At 47.3% G+C, this 12,675-nt stretch overlaps 1 protein-coding gene across 2 annotated transcripts in view; it reads left to right on the top strand.

Moving 5' to 3' along the window:
- Positions 1-12,210, top strand: part of dock5 (dedicator of cytokinesis 5) — a 34,026-nt gene extending 21,816 nt beyond the window's left edge. For both annotated transcript variants that reach the window (XM_023827019.2, XM_072705749.1), the window contains 23 exons: positions 1,876-2,046; positions 2,149-2,249; positions 2,732-2,790; positions 3,623-3,777; positions 3,855-3,940; positions 4,038-4,194; positions 4,746-4,786; positions 4,934-5,024; positions 5,110-5,229; positions 5,659-5,748; positions 6,067-6,171; positions 6,644-6,785; positions 7,268-7,349; positions 7,442-7,526; positions 7,647-7,733; positions 8,056-8,232; positions 8,409-8,492; positions 8,584-8,721; positions 9,326-9,501; positions 9,791-9,935; positions 10,353-10,503; positions 10,707-10,822; positions 10,925-12,210. In XM_023827019.2, the coding sequence (XP_023682787.1) occupies positions 1,876-2,046; positions 2,149-2,249; positions 2,732-2,790; positions 3,623-3,777; positions 3,855-3,940; positions 4,038-4,194; positions 4,746-4,786; positions 4,934-5,024; positions 5,110-5,229; positions 5,659-5,748; positions 6,067-6,171; positions 6,644-6,785; positions 7,268-7,349; positions 7,442-7,526; positions 7,647-7,733; positions 8,056-8,232; positions 8,409-8,492; positions 8,584-8,721; positions 9,326-9,501; positions 9,791-9,935; positions 10,353-10,503; positions 10,707-10,822; positions 10,925-11,011 (2,646 nt within the window). In that variant the 3' untranslated portion in view covers positions 11,012-12,210. The remainder of the gene's footprint in view (positions 1-1,875; positions 2,047-2,148; positions 2,250-2,731; positions 2,791-3,622; positions 3,778-3,854; positions 3,941-4,037; positions 4,195-4,745; positions 4,787-4,933; positions 5,025-5,109; positions 5,230-5,658; positions 5,749-6,066; positions 6,172-6,643; positions 6,786-7,267; positions 7,350-7,441; positions 7,527-7,646; positions 7,734-8,055; positions 8,233-8,408; positions 8,493-8,583; positions 8,722-9,325; positions 9,502-9,790; positions 9,936-10,352; positions 10,504-10,706; positions 10,823-10,924) is intronic.
- Positions 12,211-12,675: the final 465 nt, after the last annotated feature.

Raw genomic sequence — 12,675 nt, 5'->3', positions numbered from 1 at the left:
CATCAAGTAAACTAAACTTCTTGGATATTCATCTCGTCAGTTAAGTGGCAGAGGGGGTTGTTAATCAGTTTCAGCTGCTTTGGTGTTAATGAAATTAACAACAGGTGCACTAGAGGGGCAACAATGAGACGACCCCCAAAACAGGAATGGTTTAAGAGTTGGGTGCCACTGACATTTTTCCGTCCTAATCTCTTCTGACTGTTTTTTCACTAGTTTTGCATTTGGCTACAGTCAGTGTCACTACTGGTAGCATGAAGCGATACCTGGAACCTACAGAGGTTGCACAGGCAGTCCGACTCCTCCAGGATGGCGCATATTGATGTGTCATTGCCAGAAGTATTGCTGTGTCTCCCAGCACAGTCTCAAGGGCATGGAGGAGATTCCATGAGACAGGCAGTTACTCTAGGAGAGATGGACAGGGCCACTGAAGGTCCTTAACCCATCAGCAGGATTGGTATCTGCTCTTTTGTGCAAGGAGGAACAGGAGGAGCACTGCCAGAGCCCTACAGAATGACCTCCAGCAGGCCACTGGTGTGCATGTCTCTGACCAAACAATCAGAAACAGACTTCATGAGGGTGGTCTGAGGGCCCGACATCCTCTAGTGGGCCCTGTGCTCACTGCCTGGCACCGTGGAGCTCGATGGGCATTTGCCATAGAATACCAGAATTGGCAGGTCCGCACTGGCACCCTGTGCTTTTCACAGATGAGAGCAGGTTCACCCTGAGCACATGTGACAGACGTGAAAGGGTCTGGAGAAGCTGCGGAGAACATTATGCTGCCTGTAACATTGTTCAGCATGACCGGTTTGGTGGTCAGTGATGGTCTAGGGAGGCATATCCATGGAGGGACGCATAGACCTCTACAGGCTAGGCAACGGTGCCTTTACTGCCATTAGGTATCGGGATGAAATCCTTGGACCCATTGTCAGACCCTACGCTGGTGCAGTGGGTCCTGGGTTCCTCCTGGTGCACGACATTGCCCGGCCTCATGTGGCGAGAGTATGCAGGCAGTTCCTGGAGCATGAAGGAATTGATACCATTGACTGACCCCCACATTCACATGGCCTAAATCCAATAGAACACCTCTGGGACATTATGTTTCAGTCCATCCGACGCCACCAGGTTGCACCTCAGACTGTCCAGGAGCTCAGTGATGCCCTGGTCCAGATCTGGGAGGAGATCCCCCAGGACACCATCCATCATCTCATTAGGAGGATGCCCAGACATTGTCAGGCATGCATACAAGCACGTGGGGGCCATACAAACTACTGAGTACGATTTTGAGTTGCTGCAATGAATTTTCAGCAAAATGGACTAGCCTGCTGCATAATTTTTTCACTTAGATTTTCGGGGTGTCTTTGAATTCAGCCCTCTGTAGGTTTGTAATTTTAATTTCCATCAAATGATGTGGCATCCTTTCACTCTTAACACATCACCCAGTTCATATCAGTATAGATATCCAGCAGGATTTTTCCCCCATTGAAATCTGATGCGTTTTCAAAGTGTTCCTTTAATTTTTTTTGAGCAGTGTATTTGGTTTGGGAACTGAAGCGGTGTTCATATAGCCATCCAACAAGATCAGTGACTTTTGGAGAACAGAAGAAATCCCTGTTAGTTTTTATTGTTACCCTTAACTTGCATATAATCTAATCTTAAATAATATTTTTTGTATAGACTAAATATACGCTTACTGCCCAGATAAATAGCTTTGACTGCCGAAGACTTTTGCACAGTACTAACTCCTTAAACAGCCACTTTTACAAGCTGAATATACACTGTGTCAAGAATTGCGCTTTCACTACAGTTCTGCGTCTGTCTTGTTGATGTTAATTAAATGAGCACCCTGTTGAGGTTCTCTCTGTCTCCCAAACACAGGACTTCCTCATGGAGACTTTCATCATGTTCAAAGACCTGATTGGCAACGTCTTCCCTTCCGACTGGATGATCATGAACCTGTTGCAGATCAAGGTTTTCTTGAGGGCCATCAACCAGTATTCAGAGGTCCTCAATCAGTACTTCCTGGACCCAGCTCATTTTGAGCTGCAGGTGAATCAGTAGCACCAGTCATTAAAAATAGGGTAATTGGGTTTTGGGTTTGTGAATCTCTTGTCTTTTATGCCTATTTACCCCCCTTCTGTGCCTCTTCAGCTCTGGAACAACTACTTTCACCTGACTGTGGCTTTTCTGACCCACAAGTCTTTGCAGCTAGAATCTTTTTCTCAAGAGAAACGCAATAAGATTCTGAACAAGTAAGTCTTATTCCCGAGGCTCCTGTAAATCTTTGCTGAAGAGTTTAAGCAGGTATTGAGCTGATAATCTAAAGCCAAGTTTCAGGCAATGGTTTAGTTTTATCATTTGAAAAAGGTTTTAATTTGACTGAAACCCATTTTGGAATTCATACAAAAATTCTAAAAATGCTAATATAAAGAAGATACACATTTATCTGGTTATCTAGTTCAGTTTTGAAAGATGTTTTCATGAATGTAAATGGGTATCGGCAATGACCACAACTGATATGTTAACTGAAGCGAAATCTTAATTAAAACTAGAATTAGAACCACGACTAGTCATTTTACAGAATAGCTTTACAGAAACTTAAACCAAAAAGTGTACAAAAAAAAGAAGAAATCTGTAGTAGTAAGAACTGAATATAATAATGTTGACTCACTAGATTTAAATGTTGATTGTTCGTTCTGCATGGTGTGTTAATTGATGTCCTTTTTAAATGTAGATATGGTGACATGAGAAAGAACATTGGATTCAAGATACGTGAGATGTGGTACAACCTTGGTAGGAGAATTCTCTCTTGTTCTTATTTTTGTAGCAGAGTGCAGCAAAAATTGGACATACAGAATGACAATAGGCTGTCACTGCTTATAAATGAATTTAAACTTCTGATTGCTTATTAGTTTGACATGCTTTTAGCTTAGACTCATTTGCCACTTTTATTATTTATGTATTTAATGTCCTGGCAGCAGACTTTGCTGCCTTTTACATTAGTTTTTAATTTATTCTCCTAGACTGATGTGTTAATTGAATGTGTTTCAGACTCGCATCAAATGGCTCCCACATGTAGTCAAATTGGTTTTGTTACTGAAAGAATAACTGTTATGTGTAATAAGATAAGCTGTTTACTTTTTGTCCATTAGAATGGATAATAAAGTGCATATTGTTTCAGCCACTGAGCACTTAACAATCATGGACTGATTAACCTAAATTAAGGTAGTCCAATCTCTGTTTGATTTCATTAAATTTCAATTCAAGTTAAATTAAATTAAGTGGACATATGTTATTTGCACGGATGTCTGTAACACACTCTTAATCTTTGGACCAAGCCACGTGTCTCTTGACAAAGAAATCTGATTTGTGATCATTAATTCCCCAGAGTCCTCAGCACGCTTTTGTGATCCTTTTAATCAGCAGCTTTGTCAGGACGTTTCACTAATAGCTGAATGAGAATTAAATCTAGCGTACTGAATTGCTGCTGGGACCTCGATTGAAACGGCTGTAAACAGAGTCCGTTCTGATTGCGGCCCACATCTCCTGCCCCTCTTACCGTTTGATGATGAGCCTGGGTGGCAGGCACTGATGCCTTGCGGGCGGCTGTGACCCCTCCATCCAGGCCCCCACAAGATGAAGTTCATCCCGGCCATGGTGGGTCCAATCCTGGAGGTCACGCTGGTGCTGGAGCCGGAGCTGCGGAAAGCCACCATCCCCATCTTCTTTGACATGATGCAGTGTGAATACAACTTCAGCTCCACCCACACCTTTCAGACGGTCAGTGTCCGTGGGCCGACCTTTGACCGAACTGGGGTGACCTTTGACCTTACCGTGCACGTGCGTGTCATTGGCAGTTTGAAAATGAGCTGATCAGTAAGCTGGACCAGGAGGTGGAGGGCGGCCGAGGGGACGAGCAGTACAAGATACTCTTGGAGAAAACGTGGGTTGCGCCTCCTGGAAGCTGCGTACGCCTCCGCCACCTGCCCCCCCCCCCCGGCCCGTGACACGCGCTCTCCTCCTCTCCTCCTCTGTCGCAGGTTGCTGGAGCACTGCCGACGACACCGGTACCTGTACCAGTCCGGCGAGAGCCTGGCGCTGTTGCTGAGCAGCCTGCTGGATCACCTGCTGGCGTACCGCACCATCACCCACGACGAGAGCCCCGAGCTTCGCATGAGCTGCACCGTCAATGTGCTGGTAGAGTGCCTTATCTATCACCATTACGACCATGATGATATCCAGAAAATTCATGCATGAAGGTTATAAGGTCATACACAGCAAGCTTATTAGTGATTGTTGGTGTAATTAGCGCCAAGCCAATTGCTGTATTTCCCAAGAATAGAGAAAGTGTGAACAGTAATGGTACGTCTCTGATATCCGTATTCACTGGGCAGATCTGGCCCACCACTGTTTGGTCCCTTGCATCACCATACAGTTGAGAGTTTTTTTATTTTCACCAGGGTGGATTGAATAATGCTCGCTCCAGTGCATTCTGGGAAATGCTAAGTAGCATATTGTCGCCCTGTCCCGAGCTCACTTGCGGGTGACCTTGCCAGGTGTCTCCAAAAGCCTTTCTGGATGTAGCTTCAGGGTTAACGGCAAAGAACAAAGAGGGACACCGTTTATTGTCAGAGCAGTGGAGCCCCATAAACCATAAGTGCCTGGTGGTTTGAGATGTGCTTGGTGGTTACGGGTGACAGGAGTCAACCTGTTCCTGTGCACTTAAGAAGCCCTGCTTGTCTTTGCAGAATTTCTACAAGGAGAAGAAGAGGGAGGACATCTACATCCGGTGAGATGGCTGTTTTTACAGGAATATGAGCCTAGCAGCTGAACGGTTAGATAAATGGATAAACGAATGAAAGCCTCTTGGCCTGGGTGACTGTGTGGCTGAGTAAGTGTCCCTCTAGCTTCCTGTCGTGCCTGTCCTGTCCCTCAGGTACCTGTACAAGCTGCGGGACCTGCACCTGCACTGTGAGAACTTCACTGAGGCGGCATACACCCTGCTCCTCCACGCTGAGCTCCTGGAGGTGAGTGACACCCTCATGAGAAACTGCGCTTCTGCTTCCCCTGTGGCTCGGAGGAATAGCCTAACCCCCCCCCCCCCCAAAACAGTGGTCCGACAAGCCTTGTGCCCCCCACTTGGTCCCGCGCGAGGATCTGCGTGGCTGTACCCAGCAGGAGCTGAAGGAGAGGCTCTTCCAGGAGATCATATGCTACCTAGACAAGGGCAAGGTCAGCTGCCACCTTTGACCTTTCACCCTTCATCCTGGAAAGGGAAAGTATGCAGGCATTATCAGAATGCCTATTGGACTCTTCTAACAGCTGTTATCATTTCTAAGGCTACACATTAATATATTGTATATTTTTACAGTACTCGATATTAAATGAATATTACCGACTATAAGTTAACTTTATGTTAATAATAAAGATCATCAAAGCTTATAATTTTTTAAAAGAGCTTTTATTGTCAGAATGGTGAGAAGTAGTGTAGTCTCAAAATTCATGGAAGATATTCAGTTATGTTCACTAAACTATGAGAGCAGCTCTGACCTCAGGACTGTGGTTTGGTGGCCGCGGGTCTGCCTGAGTCCAGCATGCAACGCATGCGATGATGCCCTTTTCTGGCTGGGGTTGACGAGGCCGCATGTCTGCCGCTTACAGATGTGGGAGAAGGCCATTGAGATGTGCAAGCAGCTGGCCAAGCTGCATGAGAACCAGATGTTTGACTTCGTGGAGCTCAGCCAGCTGTTGGTAAGGCGAGGGCTACACTGACAAGACGGTACAGTCTGTGCCATTTAATTTGTTGTCCACCTCTGACCTGATTGCTGTGTTCCACATAAAGTGCTTTGAAGCTGCCTGTTTGGGAAAGGCACTGTATTAGAATACATCACATCTGATTCATAAGGTTGGTTGTCTCAGTGGGATTGTTCTGGGGGGATCGTTCATCACCTAAAAATAAGTCCTGACCTGTTATTGTGCCCAAGTCTGGCACAAAGCGTACAAACCACACAGTAGCCAGTGACGCTTGTCTGCCTGAGTGACCTGCTGCATGTCTCTGCTCGTTTCCAGAAACAGCAGGCCCAGTTCTACGAGAACATCATGCACGCCATGCGCCCCCAGCCCGAGTACTTCGCCGTGGGTTACTACGGCCTCGGTTTCCCTTCCTTCCTCAGGGTGAGGCCCCGCCCAGGAGCACTTGTAGCTCCTCCCACTCAATGACATCATTGGGCATTCGTGGGTAGCTCCCTGCCAGGCCTGTGACCTTCTCTTTGTTATTGCTGGTGTAACAGCAGGCCTGATGACAGAGCATTCATCACTTCACGCTAGGGCAGGAAGCATCTCTTCCTTGTGGCCTTTAAAGTCGCCATTTGGCACCAAAGACTGTATTGAATACGAGGTCAAAGTGCACCTACTGACTGTTCTGTATTCATAGAGTTTTGTGTGTTATGGGACAGTTCGGTAATCAAACAGAACTCTCTGCTCCCTTGTTTCAACACCCTGCTGCTGAATCTCCTTTTGGGGCCTTCAGCTCCTCACTCGCAATAAATGACGGTTTGTTTACCTTCAGAGCGAAGCCTAGGGTTTAATATGTTGCCATCCGAGCCACTATTATTTTTAACGTTTCGGTGACCTTCTGTCATTTCAGAACAAAATGTTTATTTACCGTGGTAAGGAGTATGAGTGGCTGGAGGATTTCAGCTTGAAGCTCCTATCCCAGTTCCCTATGGCGGTACGGATGACCAGCACGGCGCTCCCTGATGACAGCATCTGCAACTCGCCAGGGCAACGTATCTTTTCCCGCCTTTTTTCCTGGGGGTGGTAGGCAACTTGTGGGTAGCTTTTGCTACTGGTGGGTCTCAATGGAGCATGTCTGGGAATACAGAGCAAACAACAAAGATGTGACTACACTGCTAGAGAAGTGTACACTGTGCTGGAGTGAAATGTGAATTTTAGAGGGAAATATGTTGGAGTACCTCTTGGCTACCTTGATGAATCAGAATGGGATTCACAAAACAAATGGGGTAAGCTCAAACTGTGACATTTCAAAATGTCACCATTAAACCAAAATGGCTACTGGACTCTCAGGAGGAGCATCAACACCGCAAAACACTCGTTTGATCCTTCCTCCAAAACAATTCCCCTAATCTCGTTATCGTCAGGGTCGCTAGAAGGTCAGTAAGAGCTGTGATCTGTCAGGGCTGAGTGGGGAACAGGAGATGCACGTTACGGGCTTCCTCTGACTGGCATTGACCTTAGCCAAGTCCCACAGACATCCAGTGTTTCACGGTGAAGCCTGTTCTGAAGCTGCCTCATCAGTTTAAAGACAAGGGAGTACCAGAGCAGGTCCTCAAGTAAGCTGCCGCCCAGCCCAGCCGCTGTCTGGTCGCTGGATGCAGAGCAGAGTCGCTCATTCTTTGCTTCTGACTGTCTCTTCCTCCCCAAGTTACTACAGGACCAATGAAGTGGACCGGTTCCAGTACTCCAGGCCCTTCCGGAAAGGGGCAAAAGACCCAGATAACGAGTTCGCCGTGAGTACGCCTCCTCTCTCCGTGTGATCTCGCAGACCGCCGGTTCAGCAGTCCCCCACGGTAGGCGGTCCCTCATTAGGCGCGTTAAAAAAAAGTGCCCCTCTCTCTGACCGCTCGCAGACCATGTGGATCGAGAGGACCACCTACTTCACGTGCTACCGCTTCCCTGGAATTCTGAAGTGGTTTGAAGTGAAGTCGATCTCTGGGGTAAATTCTGTCTCTGCGTTCCCTTTGCATTTTCTTTGTTGAAAGAGAGCCAGGCTTTGAGGACCTTCTGCTTGCAGAGCACCAGGGCCCAGAGTGTTGGTTATTCAGCTTGCATGCCTTGCATGGTTACTGTTTTATTAATGTATGTGATATATGAAATGCATTCATAATGGGGCCTTTTAGTCACAAGTCCAGACATGTAACCTTTATCCTATCAGACAAAATAATTTGAAATACCAGTGGATATGTGTTGCATTTAAAAGGCCTGCTTGCCCCCATGGCTTCAGTCTCCACTAAGCCCTGCCCCCTCCTTGCATGGCAGGAGGAGATTAGCCCTCTGAGGAACGCCATTGAGACGATGGAGATGGCCAACGAAAGGCTGGGCAACCTGGTGCAGCAGCAGGCGTGCGACCGCTCCCTGCCCGTGCACCCGCTCTCCATGATGCTCAACGGCATAGTGGACCCAGCCGTCATGGGAGGCTTCGCCAACTATGAGAAGGTCCGTCTAGGCGACCTCCTGTCTGTCCCTGATCCCTGAGGCTTGTCCACTTGATTGTTCATGGGGTCCAATCTTCAATCCATTGCAGTGGTGCGACTCTCAGGGCTTATCTTTACGCTAAAATTCAAGGTACCTGCCTAACAGTAACATTTTTATTCCTATTTTACTGTTTTCAGGCATTCTTTATAGACACCTATATCAAGGAACACCCTGAGGACCTGGAAAGCATAGAGGTCCTCAAGCACCTAATTGCCTTGCAGGTGATTCCACATTTCCGCTCACCCCGTCCTTACGTTCTCAGCTTTCTTCAGAAAACACTTGTCTCTTAATGTTTCTGTTCTCTGAGCCCAGATTCCCCTCCTGGCAGACGGAATTCGGATCCATGGTGAGAAGTCAACGGAGCAGCTCATGCCTTTGCACAAGCGCTTAGTGACCTGCTTCCAGGACCTGCGGGAGAAGGTGGAGAAACTCTATGGAGTCATCACCCTGGTCAGTCCATCATTGAGTGTATGTGTGTGTCTCTGGTCTGTCAGTGTCTGCTCTTTCTCCGCACCCTGTACGCCCCTCTGGATCTGTACCACCGGCCCCAGAGGGACTCGAACTCACTTCTCTTACAGCAATCAGTCAGAATCATTGCTTTCTGTACTTGTCAGCTACTTTTCACATATTAGTGAGAGGTTGGCTTTTGAATGTCCAAAAAATAATAATAAAAAAAAAACTTCATTAAAAAAATGTATCCTTGGTTGAGTTTCTTTAGTACTGGATTTGACCATACAGGTGAATGCCTGTCCTTTATTCCTCAGTTAAATGTGTCAGGGTTTATACAGTCATGCGGTTTGATGTATGGGCTGCAGCACCCAGGAGACCTTGATGACTGAGCTTATATCTCCTTTAGATTAGGCCGTCTGCCCTCCAAAGACACTGGTAATTGGTTTATTCATCTGAAGCGGAGGTCGTCGGCTGGTTCGCCGAGCTCGTCGTCCAGTTTTTTTTTTTTGTGTCGCTGATCATTAGCTGGTTAATTGGGGGGGTCGTTGGCTGCTTAACGAGGGTCAGCGATGTGTGACCGTACCATCTGCGTGTGCCGCCGCAGCCCTGCTCGCTGACGGAGAGGAAGAAGAGCCGCGTGGGCTCTGTCGTCATGCCCTACATCATGTCCTCCACCTTGCGGCGCATGTCCACCGTCTCCACCCTGTCCACCGCCTCCTCGGGCCTCTCCAGCGGATCGACGTCCTCCGAGGGAGGTCCCTCCCGACCCTGCTCCCAGGAGTCAGTGCTCGCCCTGCTCCGTTCTGGAACCTTCCTCAGCCCCACCCAAAACACACCCCATCAGTTTTGTCCATCTTTAAGGCTTCCTCTTGACTATATCTTCGTATAAGTTTTTTTAACGATTTTGATAATTGGAAACATTAACGCTGGTATGTGGGTATACTGGTGCGTTCACACACTTAGGATATAGATGTGCCTTATTTGGTGCCTGTGTAGCTGGTCTTACAGTCCTTCGATTACTGAACATTAAAACACTCCTCTATCTCCCCTCCTCTCTTCCCACCCCAAGTTCTCTGTTGTCCCGAGCCAGTGACCGGCGGGCTTCCGTTTTATCCCAGTCCGAGGAGGACAACCGGATCAGCCGCAAGAACCGGAAGGAATGGAACGTGAGCAAGTCGCAAGTTCTGCCGGAGAGGATGTCGGACCAGGATGAGGTGGGAGTCGTGTGGGGGGGGGGGGGTCTTTGAACCTGGCCTAGCATCAGGTGACACCATGTTCATATCGGGGGTCCATCAGACCAGTATGTGAGAATGAAACCTTACCTGTTGCATTATTTGTATTATATTTGTATTGCTGTATTGTAGCTTTACTCCCGGTCTGTGACTGTGTTGCGGATCGGTCCTCACGTCCCACCCTCACGTCCCACCCTATCTGTTTCTCCCACAGACCGAGTCCACATGCTCCGCCCCTCACACCCCTCCATGCCCCGCCCCCTCACATCTCACCTTTTCATGCCACCCTCACAACCTGCACTCCAAGTCCCACCTTTACATATCTCCCCCATGCCCCCCTCACGTCTCGCCCCCTCATGTTCCCGCCCTTTTACATCTCTGCCTCCCTCGCTCCCGCAGACCCCCCCGGAGAAGCAGCAGAGGCCCAAGAGCCTGCAGCTGGGGGACCGGCGCCTCACCCTGGCGCTCTTCCAGGGCGCCTCCTCGCAGCTGAGCCTGTCACACCCGCTGAGCCCCCTGCCGGCCTCGCCGCACACTCCCCGCAGCTCCAGTACGTGGCCTGGCGGTGGCCCGGCGCACGGAGGATGTGCCACTACTGACATGTGCTGTTCCCTTTACAGTGAATGTTTCATAGGCGGGCTGCTTTGTATTTATACTCAGACATGTTGTGACAGTAACGTCATTAATGTAGAGAGTTTCACGCTGGGTTTCCTTTTGAGGCTGCCTGAGGCTGACTCCCCTGTTCTCCTACAGGTTATACGTCTATCCCGAGTGACAATGACGCAACCCCTGACACCCCTGAGACACCCCCACCCATGCCACCCAAGAAGCACGTCCATGACAGCGAACTCCGCTACAGCTCTGTCGAGGTGACGGTCATGTTGGTTAACGCTCTCTACACACACCCCCCCCCTCCCGTCATACTGAAATGTATTTTTCACCTCTATCCTTTTTTCTTTCCCTTTTTATAGTTCACCCCCCCACTGCCAGTAAAAGGAAATGACGTCAAGCCTCCTCCTCCGCCCCCAAAAACACGCAAGTCCATGCTTCCTTCGTAGTACCAAGGACTGCGGGTGGAGGACCAGGCTGGGCCTGACTGGGCCAATGCACTTCTGCTCCAAGAAGGGGCGCCAGATCCAAGTGCCACAGTGATATCAGCATTCCCGTCCAAGTGCTATGGGAAGGGTACGTGCTCGGACTTTTAAGCGCGGAGGGGAGTGACACCCAGCTCTCTTCAGCTTTCTTTGGCATTCTGTCTGAACATGGACCACTGACTACTTGATTCTAATGTTTAATTCGTTTTGGTTTGCATTCCAGAGTAGTTTTTGTTTTGGACAATAAGTCGTAGTGTGAGAAATGGTTCAGATGCACACTGTAAATAATGTGGCGAAACTGTGTGTTAGCTCTGCGTGTTTGACTACTGGGTATGGGCACAACCAAAGCTTCTGCAGTGCCGGGTTTCACCCCAGGGCCACCCATGCTAGGCATTCGTACCACAACTGATTGGGAGCAGCTGCCTTAAAAGATCTGCCATATCCTTTTAAAAAAAGGATCGACCGACCTAACCGAGAGTTAAATTGTGTTTTTATGCGTAACGAGCTCATAAGGCTGTCTGACACCATTAAATCGACAGCTTAACCTGAAGCACAGTAACCTTTAACATGACTAGTTAAGGTAGTGTGAGTTTACTGAATGAGTGAGGTTCTTTGTGCAATACATTTGCAGAACTGCTTTGTTGACACTAATTTTGTTTTGGGTGGTAGGCAAATTCACTTCATAAGAACATATTGACTATCAATGGCAGGAAATATTTTAAGATTCAGAACCTGTGTTTCATAATTATTATTTTTTTGAATCAACGTATTTTGGGAAGAACAAAATTTATCTGCTACCGGTCTCTAGCTGTATTTTGTGTAAATGGACTGTTTCTGAATCATAGGTGTGTCCCAGCCATGCAGGATGCTGTCATTAATACAGAACTGTGGCTTCACTCTGCACATTGTGGTGCCCCAGGTTGCTTGTGAATGAGGCTGGGCTTGTTTGCTTATTTGATTGTAAAGTATTTTGACTGACTTGCCAGTGATACTCTGATGCTTCAAAATTTACAGCTGTTTTTTTCCCCTCCTTCCACACTCTGTCAAATTGCTCCAGAACCACAGCCACTTTCGAGTTTGCTGCGAACAAATCAGTTTAACATGGACTAATCCTGTTTTAATTGCTGTTTCATTTTAAATAAAGTCTCAAGTAATACAGGAAATACTTTTTGTAAGTCTGCTTTATGTGTAATTTTTCAGAAGATGTGATACAGATGATGGTTCGTCTCTGTAAAGTGGCTTCAGTATTTTCAGGGACCAACAGTGAAATCTGGAAGGGGGGTGGGGGGTCTTGTAGGTTTGGTTCTGTGTCGATAGTGGGTGATGGGATGCATTAGCATGAAGACGTGTTAAAACACAGAATTTTTCAGTAAAATGTAATAACCAAGCGAATAAAATAATTAACAAACAATTGCTTGATTGGTGAATTTACCTATTTTTAAAAATAAAAATTACAACCTAAAAAAACAACCTAATCCAGGTGATATACTGGCAGTGTGAGATATTTCAAAATATCGACAGAAATGCATAGTCTGCAATGCAAAATACTGATGTAACAGAAAATAATAAAAAATAGTTTGACTAAATGTCAACATTTAAAATCGGAATCTATAGTATACGTCTGTAAC

Source organism: Paramormyrops kingsleyae, chromosome 2, assembly GCF_048594095.1.
Source record: "Paramormyrops kingsleyae isolate MSU_618 chromosome 2, PKINGS_0.4, whole genome shotgun sequence".
In the NCBI taxonomy this organism is placed as follows: Eukaryota; Metazoa; Chordata; class Actinopteri; order Osteoglossiformes; family Mormyridae; genus Paramormyrops; species Paramormyrops kingsleyae.
The sequence above is the reverse complement of the archived record's forward strand: the minus strand, read 5'-3'. Positions and strand labels throughout refer to the sequence as shown.